Here is a 21,884-nt window from a genome sequence, read left to right as displayed (position 1 = left end):
AGGTCACAGTTCTATTGGCTTTAGTTTGTTTGGCTGAAACTTTGAAAAAGCTGAAGTTTGCTTTTTTTCTTAATATACGCTTCTACCTTGGATTGTACATGAACCACAATGAAACAGCTATATCTCTTAAGGTGAACCCGCAAATATGAATAAGAAGCAGATTTAAGCATCATGAAAACGTGAATATTTGGTAAGTTTTGCATTCTCTGCTGATGGCATTCTTTGGTTCTACATTAAAGGAGGAATGTCTTCATTGGACTGGACATACTCAATGCCGAGTAAGATCAAAGGACTTCAGGGCTCCTGCCTGATCATTCCCTGCAGCTTCACCTTCAAAACTACAATGCCCAGCAATGTCATGGTGAAGTGGTACGAGTACTCCACTACACAGTACCCTTTAGTGTTTAGCGAAGATAAAAGTGCAGAAGTCACTGGAAAGTTCTGGAGAAAGACAGAACTCTTTGAATCGCCTAGTGAGGGAAGCTGCAGTTTGAATATTAACCCACTAATGACGGAGCATAATGGAGTGAGACTATATCCCTGGATGGATCCAAAACCAGTTAACACATTCCACAGGGAAAACTATGAAAACTGGGTTGAAGTCCAGGTAACATTCATTCATTCATTCATTCATTCATTATCTCTTACCGCTTATCCAGTTCAGGGTCGTGGTGGGTCCAGAGCCTACCTGGAATCATTGGGCGCAAGGCGTGAATACACCTTGGAGAGGCCAGTCCAGGTAACAGATAAACAGATTGTTTCTTTTAATGATAAGTCATGTTACACACAGACAAAGTATAATTGACTGAATTCCCCTTTGTTACTGCTTTCTAATGACCGATCAAGCTGACGAACCCAAACTCAGCATTACTGGCATGCCTCGAGTGGGAGAGCAAATCACAGTGTCCTCCATTATTGTCAGCCCAGTCCTCCCACACTCGACATGGGAGAGGGTACACAGCACCTCACTACTGTAAACTCTGCCTGGATGACCACCAAACAACACACCTTTAAAATTAAGGAAGATGACCAGACCGTAACATGTAAAGCTAAGTTCCCAGGCGGGAAGACGTCCAAAGCTCAGATCAGTCTCAATGCTCAGTGTAAGTATGAGGCCATATTTCATTTGTTCCTTTCAATAGCATGTCATTCAAGAACCTATCTTGTTGGTTTATCATTCCTCCAAATGCACACCTTTCTTCTTACCAGAACTGTCTGGACAACTGTCCATCTGTGTAATTATTATAGGATTCTTCTGATTGTGATTGTAATTTTTTATGATGATGAAGCCTCAAAAAACAGTACAGAATTTGATTTGATTCACTCAGCATACCTATCTAATCCAACATACTGTCACATACATATATATATACAAGGTCTATGTTTTGATTAATTAAATTTTAGTCATTGCCTACTACTCATGATAATAAATCCTAAATTAACCCATGATTATTTCACTTGTATAATTTTGAATGATTTTGATTTTTTATACAAACATTACCATATTCTAACACATTTTATAAATCCAGACATAAAACATTAGACTTTATTTCTGTTCTACAAAATTGTACGAGAAGTAGATTTAAAAAATTGAGACAGAGTTGCTGAAGCTCAGCTCCTCCACATGTTTTAGATCCTGTTTAGATCCAAATCCAAAACATTTGAAAAACCAAAAATCAAAATCCATAACTGATAATCAAAATTTTGAAAAGGAGAGGGCTGTTATTAATTTTGAGAGTTTTAAAAACAGGTTTATAGAGAGAATATTCCATATTGGCTCGCTTATTTGAGCTTTTTATCGTGCTTCTTCTCAGTTACACTTCTTTCAGTTTCGCTTTCATTTCCCAAACCTTATCACTTTTGAGTTCCATGGTTTCACTTTCATTTCAAAAAGCTTCGGTTTTGATGCTGCATTCAATTGGTGTCGATTTTATCAAAAACAAATGAGTTTCCCAGAAGGAGGCATGAACAACCTCTGAAGTGGAAGTCTGATACATTTAAATTTTCATTGAAGCACGATCTGCACGAGTTTTGATGTAAAAACTCTTTGTTAAATTGTTAAAATGGTGGAATATCCAACAACGGTAAATATCAAATATTAATATCATTTTTTAACATCCACAATGAACACATGTTGTTTTGCGATGTTCAAAAAATGACATGACATGACAAAAAGTCTGGAGAGCGTTCATGTTTTTTTTCCCCTTGCACTTGAAGCAGCATGAGCATGAACTGAAGAGTGGGATCTAGAGGATGAACAGTGAGCGTAGAAACAAGGGGGTCATTATATTATGATGTGTTTTAAAGTGTGTACATGAGATATTGATGCTTAGACTATGATTTGACTACAGTACAAAACATATCTCATGTGATAAAAACAGTTAAACTGGTATTAAATAGTTTCACTCAGTTGAAGGAATGCAAAATTGTAGTTTGAAAATCCTTTAATCTCACCAACCCTTCAAAGTGTGCTTGGTCCATTTGTTTGTACAGTACAAGATCTCTACACTATTCCCAGCTGGGACTCAGTTTGAGTTTGTAAAGATCTGCTCAGTTTTTTTCTTCTACTCTACTGTTTCAGGTGTTTGTGAGGATATACTGATCGAGCCAGAGGTGGCAGATGCCACAGAGGGGATCGCAAAGAACTTCACCTGCGAAGTTTTCCATTCCTGCAAGAGAGATTCTCCGACAATCAGCTGGAACTATGCAGACATGCCTGAGACTGTAGAGACTAAAGAGAACCGCGGGTCAGGCTGGATCACCTCTTCAAATGTTTTATTTTTGGCTTCGATGGAAGATCATGGAAAGGAGCTCATCTGCACCGCAAAGTTTCTTAATGAGGAGACCACTATGTCTGTTGTTTTACAGGTTCAAAGTGAGTTCACTGCACAGTTAAAGCTAATTTCACACATTGGGTCTGTGTATTTCTACATTTCACATATCATGTTCTTCTTTTCTTTCAGAGCATGTGCCCAAAATAGTGGATCCATATGAAAATGATAGTAGGTACTTGACTTAAACAAAAATATAATATCTTTATTATAACATTCTGAAAAACACGATAATATTCACTCTGTGCAAACAAGGTTTATTTACATATGCAAAATATATTGTTGACATAGTTGTTCTTTCTTTCAGCTATGCACGTTTATGAAGCCAATGTAGAGCCCAGGATCAGTGTCTTGACCCGCTCTTGTGTGGTCATACCTTGCACTTTTAACACCGGTGAACACACTATTACCCGCCTCAGAGGCCTGTGGTACACCAGCACTGGGGGGTATGTGTTTCACCCTGGAAAGAGCAATGTCCTGGACAACTTTAAAGGACGTACAAAGCTGCTGGGGGAGATAGACGAACAGAACTGCACTTTAGAGATTGATGATGTCAAAGCTCATGATAATGGACCATTTTGTTTCCGCGCAGAAAAAGACAACGACAAGTACGGCTTTAACCACAGCTGTGTTTTCATCATCATGAAAGGTGAGAAGAACATTTCTTCACAGGATAGAAATTCACATGTGCATCAGCATGTGCTCTCAGAACTCTCCGTGCAAATCTTGGGTTTGTAAAGTCTTCTCAGTGTTAAAACTTCTCCTGTAGAGCTGTGAGTGAATGTGTAAGTGTGTGTCACTTTGTGAAGGACCGATGCCCCCTTCAGGGTGTGATACTGCCTTGCACCCAGTGTTTCTGGGTAGGCTCTGGACCCACCACGACCATGAACTGGATAAGGATTACAGAAAATGAATGAATGAATAAACACGTTTTCTTGTATAAACGAGTTTCCTGTGGCCTAGACTTGAATTTATTACATCTGAATTTCTCCAGCACAGGGAGAGGAGCTCTGTATGAAATAAATACATTAATTACATTCCTCCCCGTATTACTAGGGGTAAAGGAGGAGTAACATTAGAGCATATAAAACAGATGCAAATAAGGGAAGGGCAAACAAAGTTAATGGAGTCAATAATTACCCATTTACTTAATGTAGAACACAGAATAACAAAACAAAAAGGCCACTCAATATTTACAACACAGAACACGGGTTTGACCTACAATATGAAGAGGCACAACAGACATAACGTGAGATTGGGTACTATTAACTGTGGGGAAGTAGAACCAACATTTAAAGACAAACATATACAACTCCTAAATTGCCTAAGGGTGGACGGAGGACGGTGCCAAAGAAAAGTAAAAAATAAAAGTACTACAAACTACCCTCTTATTAACCAATTTAAGCTAAGCTCACCCAACATACAGTAGTGGCACCCGCCCCTAGCCTAGTGTGTATATACAAAGAGGTTCCTAACGTGAGTGTGTATGTAAGACGCCTCAAACTACCCTGTCCACACCATAGAGCTGCAGAAAGTTGCAATCAAGTGTAACGTTGCACAAGTGAACGGTTGCACCCATTCATTATCAAGCTTTCCTGAGACCAAACAATGCCGCAAAAACCATTCACACACACACACACCGGAAGAAACGCACATTCAAACGAACAAAAAATGCTCTCACTTTTCCCGCTGCTCCGCTCTCGAGATCCTTTAAGGTGAAAAAGCCCGCCCCTTTCGGACTCTTTGAAGGGTTGTAATAGGCCGGTTGAGTAGCAGGAATGACTCCATTGGTTGATGGAGAAGAAGAAGAAATCAGCCAATGACCTCACGGACGAACACGCGGGAGCCCTGAGAGAATGAGGACAAGACAAACAAAAACACACAGCATGTGTACTCCGTGCACGTAACACACGTTTTCTTGTATAAACAAGTTTCCTGTGGCCTAGACTTCAATTTATTAAATCTGAAGTTCTCCTGCACAGGGAGAGGAGCTGTGTGTGAAATAAATATATTCTTTTTCCACATTTCTTTTCATTAGCGCTCTGCTCTGAAACCAGACAATCATTAACCAATATGTCGGCAACACCAATAAATGTATGACTAAAAAACAAATGTGAATCAATGTTAGCTCAGCACTAAAATCCTAATATTAGAATCCCCACTGCGCTGATTCAGAGATGTACCACAGTGTTATAAAAGTGTTATTAAACTTGCTTTAATACACATACATGTTTTAATGCAGGATCTCCAAACAAGCCGGAGGTTTCGCCTCTTCCTGAAGAGATGGAGCCAGGAAAAAAATTCACTATAAGTTGCTCTGTCACCCACACCTGCCCCTCACACCCTCCAACTATAAAGTGGAGTATACCCACAGCCAGAGAGAAAGTGAGCCATGAGGAGTCCAGTGGAGGTCAGTGGAAAACAACCTCAGAAATTACATTCGTACCAACTGGCTACGAGAAAGAAGATGAAGACCTCATCTGTACAGCGACATTCTGGAAAGGAAAACAACAAGAGAGAGCTATTTATCTACCTGTGACACATGAGTGAACAAAAAGGGAAAACAAATGATGCTGTGATGTTTCAGTGTATGAGTGAATGCTAATGAAGACTCTCTTTCAGGGTACGAGGGGCTGAGAATGGAGACCATAGGACCCTACGTCCTCGCACCTCTGTTTTTATGTCTGCTTCTTTGTGCCGTAGCTGTAGCCGGAGCTGTAATTTACAGGAAAAGGGTTAGGCGGTATGTTTTGTTCATTTTAATTTCTTTGTTATGTTATTATATTAACATGTTGTTAAGCTCCTCCTTTGGGCTGTAACGCTAGTTTCATTATTGTTTTTCAAATTCTTTACCAAATTACAGAATGCCTTCAGATGGTGAAGAACCTGAATGGAAGTAAGCAACATTTATTTTTATTAAAAAATCATTATGCAGTGGATTTACCAGATGATATTACATTTTCCACTGCCCTAAACTACAAAATAAATCAATAAGAAATGTAACTGAAAAGTTTTAAAACAGCTGCTTGAGGGTTACTGTACATTCATTACAAGCATTTACTATTTAAAATGTGTTTTTTTTTTTGATAGGAGATCATTATGGAGCCAAATTTCCAGGTCAGATTTAATTATCACTGCTGTAGACTACGCTGACCTTAATTATTTGCACCCTCTCTAATTTCTCTCAAAACCTCTTTATAACACTAATTTCATCTTTCTCTTTGCTCAGTAACACCATACACATACTGCATGTATCTTACTGTGACAGCACTATTCAAAGGAAATAATCAGTTACACAACGCACAAACTATAGGTTTCTTACACAACTGAAAATTGTATTTATTATCCACTTTAATATATGCATTTAAAAGGAGAACTGATGGGACTGCTAGCTGGATTACATCTTTTAAAAAAAAGTAAGTACTCAAGAAAATAGACACATAAGTTGAGACAGAGTACACTGTGTGTAAATAAGAAACATTTATCTTTTCTGTTTTGCACTGATGTAACATTGATTATTTATTCCATAGTGCACCGGAACGGCCTCCAAAACCTGAGAAAAGGTTTGTTATTAATATTTTTTTTAATAAGGGCCAATTACATGTACAATTCTATTTATACTTTTTATCAAACATTTTAGGGCAATTTCTGAGACACAGATTAAAGTTGGTAAGCTGTGGGGTTTGTGGTGTAGCTCAGTGGATGACACTGCTGGTTTCTGTTCAGAAGGCCAGAGTTCAGCACCAGACTAAACTATTAAATTAATGGAGTTCTACACCAGACATCAATTTCAAATTCAAATGATACGGTTAAGAGAGTTTTCAAAATGCAGTAAATGTAAATACAAGCCCAGGACACCTTTCAGTGGTAAATCCATATTCAAACCCTGTTTAGATTTGGACTAGGCTTAATACCTGTCTAGGAATCTGGCCTTAAGTGTTCATTTTTTAATTTAAATTTGTTCATATTATGTTTGTATTGATGGAATTAGACGCAGCATCTGGAGCCGCTTTTCCAGGTGATTATCACTGGTATACTTTTTGTACTATTTATTCCGTTATTGTGCTGCATTATTTAAAATCCATTCAGTTAAGTAACACTTTTAATGTTGTTTTGTAATCATAGAAGGGGTCCAGACATAACGGAGCATAAGTAAGTAATACATCAATAAACAAGCAGTAAAACACAATGGCTAAAGGCTTTAGTTTAACGTAAAGCTGTGTGTGGGCCATGTAGCCTTTCTCACACTTGCGTTCCACCCTTATGTTCCTTATATTTACTTTCATTTGTGTAACAGAACGTAAAATATTCATCATATTCCACTGTAACATTGTTTTATTTCATCCCCAGTGCACCTCTAAGACCACCAAAACCTGAAAAAAGGCAAGATCCCAATAATCTAATCACAGAACAAATGTTAACAGTTGTACAATAAGGCAAAATAACTTGTTTTCTGTTTTTTATTTGTCCTTGAAATAGGCGCAGTATTTGGAGCCGCTTTTCAAGGTGATTTTTTAAAATATTTTATATTTTAATCAGTGTTGTAGTCATACAGCTCCAGGAACCTGGAGGTTGTGGTTTCGAGTCCTGCTCTGGGTCACTGTCTGTGAGGAGTGTGGTGTTTTCTGCCTATGTCAGTGTGGGTTTCCTCCAGGTGTTCCTCCCACGCTCTAAAAACACACATTAGTAGGTGGATTGGCAACTCAAAAGTGTCCGTAGGTGTGAGTGAATGTGTGTATGTCACCCTGTGAAGGACTGGCGCCCCCTCCAGGGTGTGTTCCCGCCTTGCGCCCAGAGATTCCGGGTAGGCTCCGGACCTACTGTGACCCTGAACACAGGGTTACAGACAATAAATGAATGAATGAATGTATTTTATTCATAAACACATACTACATTCTGGGAAATTTGGAGAAAAAAAAAAAAAGAATCTGTTCTTTGTTTATTCTCTTTAATCTTTATTACAAAGAAAACTTGTTGTCATTTTGCAAATACAAACAAAAACACAAACATACAAATGAAAATTTGATACCTGCAACAGCACTGTTTTATGAAAATCACAACTTTTCTAGTTAATGCACTCAGTGTCCATTATATAATTACAGATTGTGGTATCTGTTGCTCTGCATACACCGTTACCCCCCTTCAGCCTTTGGAAGACCCCCTGTTGTTTTGGCCGGTGAACCATTTTTGAAGTGGTGTTGTGTTAGAGTGTATTGTGCTAACAGGAGTGGATCAGACACAGCAGTGCTGCTTGAGTTTTTGAACATTGATTTTTTAAATAAAATTTGTTTTGACAACCTGATTCCAACAAAAATTATTTTATCACAGAAGGGGTCCAGACCTGTCAGTGGGGTATAAGTAAGTACTGTTTTAATTTAACAGCTTAATAACTCTAATAGAAATTGTATTATAGTATATCTTGTGGATTAACCTCATATTTTCAGTACTGCTTTAATAAATGTTCTAACAGTAACATATAAAGTTGTAAGCAAATATTGGTACACATCTAGTTCAGTGGCAGATGCTGGTCTTTCAAGGAGGGGAAGCTCAATTTCGGCCTACATCATAAAATGTGTCGGTTTATTTATATGTAAATTGTACCCTCCATTCCTTTTCAAGAAAATGATCTGTGACCCTGTCGTACCAACAAGGCGTCTTTCCAGGGACTTGACTAGTGTCCTCTCAAGGGCCAGCAGAGCTAGGCTGCTTAAACGGCCTTGGCCCTTGTGAAGTGTGTCCGCCTGTGAGTGCTTTGTGACAGTGAAAGGGCTCAGCAGCACCCGCTATACAGAAACTGCAATAGAAGTCAGAAAGAGTGAAGTCAGTCTCCAAACACAAGCAGCTACAAAAAACCCACCAGAAGTAGAAGCTCGATTTGTCGCTAGTCGTTTTTAACAAAGAAAATGCCGCTAAGAGGTTTAAGAAAGTCTGGTTCAACTCAGAACAGAATGAAAATTTAATGCTCCCACGGATCTTTACACCAAAGGATCGCTGAAAGCCCAGCATTTATCCAATGACTTGTCTTGTATCACTGCACTTCGCTGCTTTGCTATTGAACTCTGAGGACGCTATACGGAAATACAAGATGATGGATGTGAAAATTCTATGAAAGACAAAAGAATCTCTGATAATCACTTAAACCAGAACTGGAAATGTTTTGTATTTGTTTGATGATTAACATTATTAATTAACTAGACTTAGACATGTACATGCTTCCAAAACTCTGGGAAGACATGTTTCATATGAGTAAATTGAGTTGACACCTGTTCATATATTTCATTTTATAATTCCTTGCTGGAACTGGATTTTTTTTACATAATTTGTTAATGCCAGTTGTCCTTTTCAATTAAATAAAATTCATTAATTTCATTCATTGTCTGTAACCCGTATCCAGTTCAGGGTCGCGGTGGATCTGGAGCCTACCCAGATTCATTGGGCGCAAGGCAGGAACACACCCTGGAGGGGGTGCAAGTCCTTCACAGGGCAACACACACACACTTACACCTATGGACAATTTTGAGTCGCTAATCCACCTACTAATGCGTTTAAATGTAATTGTAAATGCAATATTAAAACTATGGCCCCAAAACTGAACCCTGCCAAACCCCACAGGATAATGGAGTACACTCAGACACAAAATCTTACAAAATTTTAGCCAAAAATGAAGTTTCAGTATATGCCTGTAATTGTTAAGCACAGCTGTGTCTAAATTGTATTTCTTCATTAAAGGCTGAACAGTAGCATTTTTAAAGTAAGACGAAACACAACCTGTAGACAATGAGGAATTAATATTATTTAATACTGCAGGGCAGATACTTGGTAAAAGTTTTAAAAATAAAGAAAAAAGTATCAAATCCAAAGCACTAGTGGAAGGCTTTAATTTCCTAGTTGCATCCAACATATCTTCAAAGCTGATAGGCTGGAAGAATTCCAAAACAGAAGGAGATGATGAGAGACTAACTTTAGAAATGCACAACACAGGTTTAATACTAGACCTAATGGTCATGACCTTATCAACAAAAAATGAGAGAAACCTATTACAATCATTGACAGAAAAACATGGCAATGTTCCACGTGGTGTTGAAACAATATTATTAGCATTTAATAAAATCTCAGGATTTCTTTTAGAAAGTGAAGTTAAATTAACGAAGTTAGCAGACCTAGCCTCTTTTAATAAAGCATTAAAACAACAAAGATCTTTAAGGTACAGGTGATTCACTTCTAACCCAGTAGGCTTCCATAATCTCTCAGACCTGCAGCACTTCTGTCTCAAAGAACAAACCTCATCTGTCATCCACAGACCTTTATCACTGATTGACTAAGACCTGACCTTTAAAGGTACCGCTTTCTCCAGTAACACAGAACTATGCTCATTAAAAGATTGTATTAAAAACTCAACATCATTACAATTTACCTTAAAGTCACAACAGAATTGTGCTGAGAACTGGTCGACCGAATTCTGGGTGATAATACGAGTATGGGACGCTTTTTTTAGGGCAGAGAGGGTCTGTATTACCAGAAAGACTAAAAATATACATTTATAATAACTTATCAAAAGGTCTTCACAGCAGATGTGATCAATACAGTTGCAAGAAAAAGTATGTGAACCACTGGGAATGTCATGTTTTTCTGCATACATTGGTCAAAAATGTGATCTGATCCTCATCAAAATCAAAGGTACTGACAAATATAATGTGACTAAAATAATAACCCCCAAACATTCTAATAATTTGGGTCTTTATGGAGAACACCCATAAAAAACACACAGTGCTAGTGGATAAAGTATGTGAACACTTGGGAGCTACTTTGACTGATAAGATCCACTCAAACTTTTTAAGATTGCTCTGCACAAGGAGTGTATGCATATGCGAGCCATGCCTCACCAAAAAAGAGCTTTCAGCGTATCTACAATCAAAAATTGTTGATTTAAATAAAGCTGGAAAAGGTTAAAACATGATTTTTAAAGACTTTAGATATCACAAGTCTACAGTAAGGAAAACAATCTACAAATGGAGACAATTTGGGACTGTGGCTACTCTGCCAACAAGTGGGTGCCCAATCAAAATGACCCCAAGAGCACAACAGAGATTCATCAATACAGTCAAGAAAAAACCCAGAGTGACAGCCAAGGATTTGAAGGAGTCATTGGTACAGGCTCACATCTGTGTTCATGAGTCTACAGTTATTAAAATATTGAACAAATAGGGTATCTATGGCAGGACACCACAAAGGAAGCCATTGCTTACTAAGTACATTGCTGCATGCTTGAAGTTTGCAAAAGACCACACAGACAATCCACAGTGATACTGGCATAAGGTTTTCTGGACTAATTAATTTAAGATTTAACTATTTGGAAAGAACATGCAGCATTACATCTTGCGTAAAAAAAGCACTACACATCACCATGAAAATATCATCCCAACCATAAAGTATGGTGGAGGGAGCATCATGATTTGAAACTGCTTTTCTGCACCAGGTCCTGCCAGGTTACAATCACTGAGGGGAAGAGGAATTCCCAAGTGTATAAAAAAATTCTACAGGATAATGTGTGCGTGGCTGTACATCATCTGAAACTCTATAGACGTTGGTTGATGCAACAGGATAATGACCCAAAACACTGGAGCAAGTCCACAGCAGAATGGCTTATAAAAAACTAAATCCGCCATTTGCAACTTGGCAAGTCAGAGCCCAGATCTCAACCCTATAAAGATGCTATAGATTCACTTGAAGAGAGCTGTACACATGAGACATCTATGGAATATGTCAGAAATAAAGCAGTTCTGCCAAGAATAATCGGAAAAAATTCCTCCTGACCAATGTGCAGGTCTGATCTACAGCTACAGGAAGCACCTGGTTGAGGTTACTGCTGCCAAGGGAGGGTCAACCAGCTATTAATCCCATGGGTTCACTTACTTTTTCCACTTTGAATGTAGAATAAGGGTGTTTAATAAAGACTGGAAAAATCATGTTTTTCTTTGGGTTATTATTTTAGACATATTTGTCAGGACCCTTGACTTGGATGAAGATCAGATCACATTTTATAACAAATATATGCAGAAAACCCTGAAATTCCAAACTTTTTCTTGCAACTGCATATAACCCCAAAGCAAAAACAAGGCCCAAAATATGACCACCTGTATGAGTGGCACCTGAAACAAACTGCTTAAAATGAAAATATTCAACATTATTAGAAATTCAGTGGCTACACAATCCATGTCATCATCAATATGCAAATAGCAGTCTGTTCATTTGAACTTTCCAGTGTTCTTTTTTTATCTCAAGTCGATGATTTTCAATCAGTGGTAATATGCTAAATATTCTAATTACTCATTGAACTTCTACTTATTATCAAACGTACTTGCAGCAAAATGTAGGCAAACCTTTTTGAAATGTTTTATCTACTATACTGCGCAAAGTCAGATGTCACATTTTTATTATTAATTACTATTCATTTGGAAAACTTGCTGTGCTCCAATACCCACACTTATGTGGGTACAAAAGTAAATACATTTGCTTCTGAATATGTTGAATTGCACATTTTAATGTGTCTGTGTGTGTGTGGTCAGTTTCTTGCAGGGCTTACAGTAGAATGAATACAGTAATGCATCACTTGAAAATGACTAGGTCCCATACTATGATGTGTCTACACTGTGACTGAATGGTTTACAGTAAAATATCAGCAGATAGAACAGTTGGCATACAGGACTACAGTCATCAAGGCTGCAACCTATGATATTTTTAAATATTAATAATGATTGAAAAAATATTATTCCCGCCTTGCGCCAGATGATTCCAGGTAGGCTCTGGACCCCCCGCGACCCTAAATTGGATAAGCGGTTACAGATAATGGATGGATGGATGGATTGAAAAAATATTATATTTCGATTGTCAGTTGTGCACATTACAGAGGGAGTAACAGAGCCCACATTCAGCGACAATTCAATGCTCAACAATTTGAATTAATCTTAAGGCGATTTATCTCAGCTCTATGAGTTGACATGAGTGACATAATTCAAAATCAAATAATAATATGGGCGGCACGGTGGCGCAGCCACACAGCTCCAGGGACCTGGAGGTTGTGGGTTTGATTCCCGCTCCAGGTGACTGTCTGTGAAGAGTTGGTGTGTTCTCCCCGTGTCCGCGTGGGTTTCCTCTGGGTGCTCCGGTTTCCTCCCACAGTTCACACGGTTTTTGTGTCTGCTGCTTACAAGTTGGAAGGAAATCACATATTAAGTGCACAATTACATACATATGGGGGCGGCCGTGGCTTATAGACCAGGCTTGGTCACGGAAGGAACATCCACAGCTGAAGTACCCTTGAGCAAGGCACTGAACCCCCAAATGCTTCCTGGGTGACGGGGATGACTGCCTGCCGATCCTGACCCAGAAAGGGAGCACATATCGGTCCACTGGCATAAACAGGCTGTCACACCACTGACTGTAGACCACTGCTGATCCACCATCGGACCACTCAGATTATTGTCCTGTACAGAATATAACTCATTATTAATCTCCTCAAACAGATTTTACATCCACAGAGACTTTTATTCTGGAAAACAAACTAACACAAATATTACCAACAACAATGAGAGATATAATAATGAGTATAAGCCTGATATAAAATGATTAAATGCTGAAAATGTTGACACTGTGCTGGATTAAAATTATTTACTAATCTTATTTATAAAGAATAACAAAAAGAACCTAATGAAGGAAAAAAATGTAAATTTGACTGTGAATGGATAAGTGCTAAAATGTGGCATTTTGTCTAAAAATATAGTTTAATCACCAGAGGTCCACCCAGAAAATGCTGTGCAAAACACTAGTATCTACTCAAAAAGACCCATTTAAACTCAGCAATTAACAGAGGAGTTGATCCTGTTGTGTTTGACCATGAAAATCATCAAACTGTGTTGGACACCAGCCCTCTAGGACAGGAAATAAATATCCCAGCTATGGACTACATATGAGGAATACATTTACAAAGTTAATATGGTCATTTTATGGTCATGTATTTATTATTTTTTTTGTATAATTTAATGCAACAATATTTTAGTTAGAGCTGGTGGTCCTTCTGTGTCTGCTGTTTACCAGGAATGTCTCCTAAAGATCCTGATCGTGCCTGTTTCCGGCAGTGTTGGGAAATTTCCCGACGTAATTAAGAAAGGTACTTTCCGTAAGACCCAGCAGTGAGAGGCGCTTTTCTAAGTGTTACATGTCGGAGGAGCGTCGCATCGCAATCGCACGATGAAATCTCATTTTAAATCTTGAGGATAATGTTTTCCATTAAGTTTAATCCCCATGCTGATGATGAAAACATTTCATAAAGTTCTCTATTTGGTGCCTCGTAGTGAATTTTGATTTTATTTACATAAAAAACACTCGGGCTCTCCTTAATTCTGTGTCCGGAAAAGGTGCCTCCGGTCACGTCCACAGCTGCCTGTCTGCATCCTGCGGAAATTCATTTCGTCCACATCCAACTCGATATGAAACCTCGCCATGTCCACCGCCCCCTCAGTTTTAGGCTGTACACTGTTTCGTTTTGGTGCTCTAAACTGAATTTATTAATATATAATCTTATAAATGTACCTTTCATTCACTTGTTTTTCTTCATTCAGTTAATCACTCGCTTCCCCCAATAGGCACAGTAATCATAAATACCAAATTTAAAGTTTTAAACTACTCCTGTTTTGTCAGCTATGATGTACTGGTTGGTTAGTAGTGTGTTATATTAAAGTACCAAACTGTGTTTAACTCTAGTGCTGTTAGGTGTAGGCTACTGAGCAATTAATCACCAAAATTTATTATAAACTATTTGCATGTGTTTAAACCTCTGTGCTTTGGGTTCCAACTACAAATGACAAGGCAGGAACACACCCAGGAGGGGGCGCCAGTCCTATTATTTTAATAGTATTCACTTGTGTAAGCTTGAAATAAAACATATAATTTCATCTGGTAAATTAAGCAGATTAAACATGCTTGTGATTTGCAATAACATTTTTCTTGAATTTTTTTATCATATTCTCATTTCACCCCTCTCCCAAAATAGTGCACTGTGTAGTAAATATGGCTCAATTTTGGACACAGAGATACTTAACCTGGGACGATGCTTCTCACTTAGGGGGGTGGACAGTGGCATTCTACAAGTTCCAAAAGTTACCTTTATAGCTTGTGGACACCCCACCCCCTCCCCCCATTCTCGCTCTGAGTTACTTTTTTCTTAGTAACTGATTGTCCACTTGTCCTGCATGACACGATGTAACACTGACCACTGGTGTCTCCGACCCTGGGATGTTGGTCAAAGGATATTTCTTTCTGTCTCTGGAGACTCATAACACAATGTTAATATCATATGCACCCCAAAAAGAAAACCAAAACTAACCACAGATTTTTCCAATTTCTGAGAAATTGTCTGTTCACCAGGGAGGACAGACTGTTCCTGCTATTCACCTCTGATGCCTTGCTCGCCTGCCATCAACTGCTGCATGCCTTTGATTGGCTTCCCAACAAAGTGTGATTGCTACCAACACTGAAGTTACTAATAATTTTTCCATTAACCAGTATTAATTTTAATTATTTTATGGTCACCACTATTGTTTTTATATCAGTCACCCAGAACATAACAGATTATTGTGATGGTACTGTGAATCTGAAATTCCTTCCTCTCTGACTTTTCACGTATTTTGCACGAATCATTCATTTCTGGTAGAAGAGTCCAGGAATTGACATACTGAAATAAGTGAAACTTTTTGATGTTATTCAAACTTATTGAAATATAGTTATAGTTATTGTGATTATTGCAGTTTAAACTGGAAAGTATTTCAGCTGAAATAACTGAAGAAACACCTATGACACTTTGAATTGAATGCAGAATAATATTAAAATAATACATTTCACTTTTTTTTGTCAGTTCTATATTCAGTTCAGCTCGACTGCATTCAAGAACATGACTTCTGCTACTGCATTTAATTTTTAACGGTCAGTGTTATGATAATTCTCTTGTACTTTATTATATCAATACCACAGTTTTCCCTAAGAAAAGAAATGGATTCCTAATTGTTTTTCTTTAATCAATTCACTTAATACTTTTTTACTGAAATAGAAGGCGGTACAGAGTTTTAGATGCGTCAGGAAATACACAAAATATATAGAATTTACCATTTGTAAAGAGTTTTCAATAACACACTTTTATTTTTTCTGGCGTACAGGTGTCCTGTTCAGTGTGACCTGGGCGTGGTCTGTCAATATACCAAACAGCATTCAAGGTCTACATTGTTCCTGCCTTGTCATACCGTGTTCATTCTCTTACTTTTATTCTCCACCTACAAACCCTGATCGAATAGTGTGGTATCAGTATGTTAGTCGAGGCTACCCTTTAGTTTATGACCGTTGGAATCCTCAAAATGAGATTGAAAAATTCAGAGGAAAAAACAGTTTATATCCGAGAATAAACCAAAGGGACTTCAGCCTGCTGATTAAGGACCTCAGTCTGTCCCACCATGAAGAAAAAATATACACCTGGATAGACCCAGAACATGTTGGATGGCATACTTACAGTTTCTATGATGTTACAAGTACAATTTATATTCAAAGTAATAATTCGATCTGTATTTTCTTGCTTCTCAAACAGCTCTCTTCAAAAACTGTACAACATTGAACCACATTTGACTAGTGCCTCTCTTTCTCCCTAATGTTAATTTTGAACTGTTGCAGCATCAACAGAAAAACCCAGTATTCTGATCTCTGGAGGTAGTCAAATTGGGGAAACTGTCACTGTTCACTGCAGCACCTCCCACACCTGCCCTTACAACAAACCTACTCTGAGTTTCAGTGGGATAGAAAAAAAGGAAGGAACCAGTGACCAGTGGAAAAACATAGACATTGGTGACGGCAAGTGGAAAATCATACTCACACGACAAGGCATTGTGAAGTCTGAAAGTCAAACAATTGAGTGTTTTGTCAGACATCCTGGGGGTCTCTCAGCATCTGGTGGTCATTACAACATACTGCCAAGTGTAAGTGGCTTTTCTGAATTTGTAAAAAATTCTATTGTGCTGTCTCTGGAAAAGCAAAGAACATCAACAAGGTCTTTCTAATGTGCCCCTTTTCACCATTCGGTTGCACACTGTTCAAAAAATGACTGCACTGTCCTCAAATACATTTGATCTGAATTGTCAATAGGTGCCATTGAGACACCTCTGATCACACCTGACTCCAGCACTGAGTTTCTTGAGGGTATGGAAACAGATATTGTTTGCTTAGACCTACATGTGCCTCAAAGCCCAACTTTCCATCACCTGGAATAATGGACAGTTATCTGGCAGCACAACTCAGGAAACATGGAAATAAAGTGGAAGCTCGATCAACATTAAAATTCACGGCAATTTTCACTGTGATTTTTTTTATGTATTTAAGCTGCACATTTACAGTACTTAATAGTAGTTAATTTATTGTACTATGTATATGAAGTCAAGTCAAGAACAGTGGTTATTAAACTGAGATTATACAGGTCTGAAATGAGTTTAAATTAATCCGACACCAATTTGCTATCTAGAGTTTGAAATAATGTAATTTTACATATTTGAACACTCAAACTAAAAATGACAATGTTTAGACATACAATAACTTACAGAGAAACAAATTTTGTCCAGTTTTCAACAAATGAATACACACGTTATTATTACATATCCAAAAATGTATTAAAGATTATTATAGAAGTAATATACAGCACTAGAGAAATTGTATAGTAAGTTAATGAAAGGTATGATAAAAGTTAAAGTAATACATTTAACGCAGTTGAAAAATGCAGTTGTTTGAGGCTAATGCCCTTGTGAAGCAGTCACCTGTAATGTCAGTAATTGGTAAATCACTGGCTTCTTATTACCACATCATTAATCAATAACTAAGGTGATTTAACCATTCGCAGAGCATTTTAATTATTTTCTCTCATTTTTATTATTAACCTCAGAGGGTAACACTTTATTTTAAGGTCAGCCTTTTAAGTGTTTATTAACATTTAATAAGCAAGGAAGAGAAGTTCTGTTCCCATGATTCGCTGCTCACTGGCACAGTCAGGAACAACTTGAAAAGCTTACTAATGATTACTAAGCTATTTCTTAGATCTGATGATTTAAAACGTCATTGAAGCTTTCTTTTCAATGCATGGCATTGAGAGGGACAGTTCTGCACTTGTCTGGTATTTGGGAAAAGCATAGCATTGACAAACAAAGGCAAGGTCCTCATCAGTCTGTGATCTAGAGCTGAGAATGATGTTCAATGCGATTAGTCTTTCCACGTAATTTACCTGAAACCAATCACAGAAGTATTGAAAGTTTTGTCCACTACACCAAAATAGAATTCCTTACAGCATCTGATCCAGTCACTGTCCCACTGCCAGACGTCCTCCATGAACGCTGTGGGCTGCGGAAGTTGTTTTGATTACACAACTCAACCGTGTACTTACATAGTTTTTAAAAATGGTCACAGAGTAGAGACTGCGTTACTAGCTAGGCTCTTGACCATGGCATAATTTAAACTTGGTGACTGGAGTGCGTTTGATGAATGTAGGGAAACAAATACTGAAAGTCAGTTATTGATGTCAGTAGGCTGTTGGCTTGCCCATCGACATTGACCCATTGTCTGATATTTCACTATATGTGTCAACTATTGCCTCAAAGTTGTCTTGAGAGCCTCAGCATGACAACTCCACCTGGTGTCACTAAGGGCTTTTAGTGTTGCAGCTTTTCCAAAAAAGTGGTCGCTCTGGTCCTGCACTGACTCAAAAACAGTGTGTCGTTTAACTGAGCCCTCAATGAAGTTATAGAGAGAGGAAGCTTTGGCCAGCATGTGTCATTCAGTTGTAATGCTATGGCATACATCCGCAATGCATAGGTTAAGGACATGCGAATGGCAATGTATGTAGGCAAGGCAAGTTTATTTATAGAGCACCTTTCATACAAGAGCAATTCAAAGTGTTACAGAAAAAACAGTTAAATTAAAAGCAAGATTAAAAAGAATAAAAGTCCATTAAAACAATTAAAATAGTGCATTAAAAGGAAATGCATAAAAAGTGTAAAAGAAAACATGATTAAAAATTATTCAAACTATTTAAAATGATACAATAAAAGAGAAGAACCATTACAGAGAAGTGCCATTACAGAATAAAAAGTGCAAATTAATTTAAACTGAGCTGTAAGCTGCTCAAACAGGAATGTTTTCAGTCTTGATTTAAAAGAGTCTAAAGTCAGGGCTCTTCTAATATTCTCAGTTAGAGGGACTCCATGTTTAGTTTTCACCCAAGGCAGGACTAACGCACTAATTCCTAAAGATCTGAGATTTCTGCTCGGATTATATCTCTGTAGCAGATCTGATAAATACGCTGGTCCTACCCCATTTAGACATTTATAGACCAGTAATTGGTGGCTTGAGATGACTGTGTCAATTAAAATTTCATTATTAACAGTATTGAACTCTGATATTTTAACTAAGGTGTCTTTATGAGGTGATGTAGAGCGTACATACTCCTTGTTGGATGAGGATGTACAATCGCTCGTCTGATATTCTGATTTTTGTGTTAAAATAATGCAAATTCATTACATCTCTCAGTTGATACAAATTCAGGGGCCATGGGTGTGGGTGAGTTTATGAGTTTGTCGACCACAGTGAAGAGGCTTTTGTTATTGTTGATGAGGCTAGAGAAATAGGATTGTTGTGTTTTGCATATTGTCATGTTTTATTCACGTAGCCTTTATAGATTTTTTTGTGAATATGAAGACTTGTTTTATTCCATCTGCATTCTGCCTTGCAACATTCCTTCTTTTGGATTTGAACACCAGAAGCATTTCTCCATGGTGCTCTGTTTGCAAGACACAGCCTTCACTTCATAACTGGCACAATCTCATCCATAACACTTACGATTTTTGAGATAAAACTATTCAGCCGATCATCAACAGAGTCAGATTGTTCACATGGTGTAGTGCACATTTTATTCATAAAAAGTGTAGCTGTGCAGTTTTTTATCCTTTTCCTGACACAGATCCTTCTGCCCATGATGACTGGTGAGGCCCACATATCAAAGAGCACACAGTATTGATCTGACAACATGACATCCTTCACAGTGGCTGATATATTGAGACTCCTTGAGATAATGACATCCAGTGTCTGACCATGAATATGTGTACTCCAAGTAACATGCTGTGCAAGGCCAAAAGAATCCAATATGATGTGTAGTTCCTTAGCAAAATAGCACTTGGGATTGTCAGTATGTATGTTAAAGTCACCAGCAATAACAAAATGGTCAAAGTTAGTAGAAATAAAAGACAGCATCTCTGTAAATTCATCAAAAATTAGCACTGTTCTTCGGAGTCCAGTAGACAGTTACTAGTAATATCTGTTGAACTGCACAGAAGTACTCATATGTTGCACTACATTCATTTAGCCAAATCTCAGTTAAAAACATAAGATCAAGCCCATGTGCTGTAATAAAATAATTAAGTGTGATTTGTTTGTGAGAAATCTGATATTTAAATGAGCTAACTTAGTAGCTAGTGCACTTTGCCAAAGAATCTATGTCACACATTTTATTTATTTATTTTTTTTATATTTGTCATTGTGATGAGAATTCCAGGTGGTATCTCTTAACGACAGAGTGCAAGACAGCATGCTTCCATAAACAACATATATCCATATAACATTCAACAAGTTTTTATAGGCATATAAAAGTAATAATAATAAAACAATTGTTAGAAATTATATATATATATATATATATATGGCACTTTCTGTGTTGTGTTCACTGTATTTGTGATTCTCATGAAAGTTGGTGCATGCAGTGGTTCAAATCTGCTTTTCAGCTGTCAGCTGAAGTGAGTAAGACTGATTTTCTAGTCTGGTTCTGGGCTGTGATCTCTCAGCAGCAGTGTGAGGTTTAGCAGCTAAATTTCCTGGACTGGCTGTGGTACTAGGAGTAGAATTTGAGACTACAGAGCTATACGAAGAATGGCATTTGGGTCTAGTTTCAATCTGCACCCATTGCCCATCTCTAGCTGTACTCAGGGCCGTGTTGCCATCCATACGATCCTTTGTTCTGGATCTGTGTGTCTCCACTGTCCACTGCCCTTTTAAGTCCTCAGTCCACTGTCTGCTGACGGTACTCCCTCTAACTGTTACTCATCATACAGCACCGAAATGCCAATCCTTCAACTCTAATAGCAGGCTCCAAAAAAACCTTTCCAAAGCTGTCATTCTCTGTAGAAGTCCATAACAATTGTGAAAGCAAATGTGTTGAAAAACGTGATGAGGCATTTCACAAGTTTCTTCTGCTGCAGCCTGTTGAAACTGTCCTGGTTGTTGGAACAGTCCTGGTTCTTAGAGCAATTACACTACTCTAAAAAGTATCAAAAGCAGAAAATATCCAGTTTCGGCTTTGTAGTGCTGCTGACTTGTAAATATTTAAAAGCGCAGATACTCTAACAAAAAAGAAACAAGGAGGTTTTTAAAAAATAAAAAGGAAAGAAATAAAAGATAGCAGAGCTAAGCAGCGAAGCGTCTGGACGGCAAGGAAGCAGGAAGCAAAATCCCTGAAACAACCCCACAGTAAGCTCTCCACATATTAGCTGCACCATCGTAGCACTGAGCTCTCAGGTAATGGATATCAAGTTCAAGATTCACCAGAACATTTTTAAGAGCAGAGAAAATGATTCACCATCTGTTTGGTCAGTGTGATAAAATTCAACAAATGCTTTGTGCACAACAAGATCTTTTTTAACATATCTTTAACATACCACTGCAACCTGCTCGTGCCTGCCAATGTGTTTCATCTGCAATGAGGGCAAAACATTTGCTTCTCGCACATGCTGTTTAATGTAGTTTTTAACTTGACTGGACATAATGGATGTTAGTTCATTCTGGTGTTTGCTGTGAACATAACTGAATGATCTCTCTCATCTCTTGAGCCGGTCAGTTAAGGGGCTGTTGGTAGCTCTTAATTCCATCAACTCCAAAAAAAATTTCCACGGTTTTCCACCTCCTCTGTTTCATTGTGACCATAAAGTG

At 37.9% G+C, this 21,884-nt stretch overlaps 1 protein-coding gene across 1 annotated transcript; it reads left to right on the top strand.

The window, feature by feature from the left end:
• Window positions 1-1,000: 1,000 nt before the first annotated feature.
• On the top strand, window positions 1,001-5,503 carry LOC136686202 (myeloid cell surface antigen CD33-like). The gene is made up of 5 exons (XM_066659829.1): window positions 1,001-1,103; window positions 2,582-2,875; window positions 2,964-3,002; window positions 3,139-3,480; window positions 5,074-5,503. Exons 2-5 carry the CDS (start codon window positions 2,713-2,715, stop codon window positions 5,379-5,381), a joined length of 852 nt encoding a protein of 283 aa, XP_066515926.1. The 5' UTR covers window positions 1,001-1,103; window positions 2,582-2,712; the 3' UTR covers window positions 5,382-5,503.
• The last annotated feature ends 16,381 nt before the right edge of the window (window positions 5,504-21,884 follow it).

This window comes from Hoplias malabaricus, chromosome 1 (assembly GCF_029633855.1).
Source record: "Hoplias malabaricus isolate fHopMal1 chromosome 1, fHopMal1.hap1, whole genome shotgun sequence".
NCBI lineage: Eukaryota > Metazoa > Chordata > Actinopteri > Characiformes > Erythrinidae > Hoplias > Hoplias malabaricus.
This window is presented reverse-complemented; position numbering and strand designations above follow the sequence as displayed.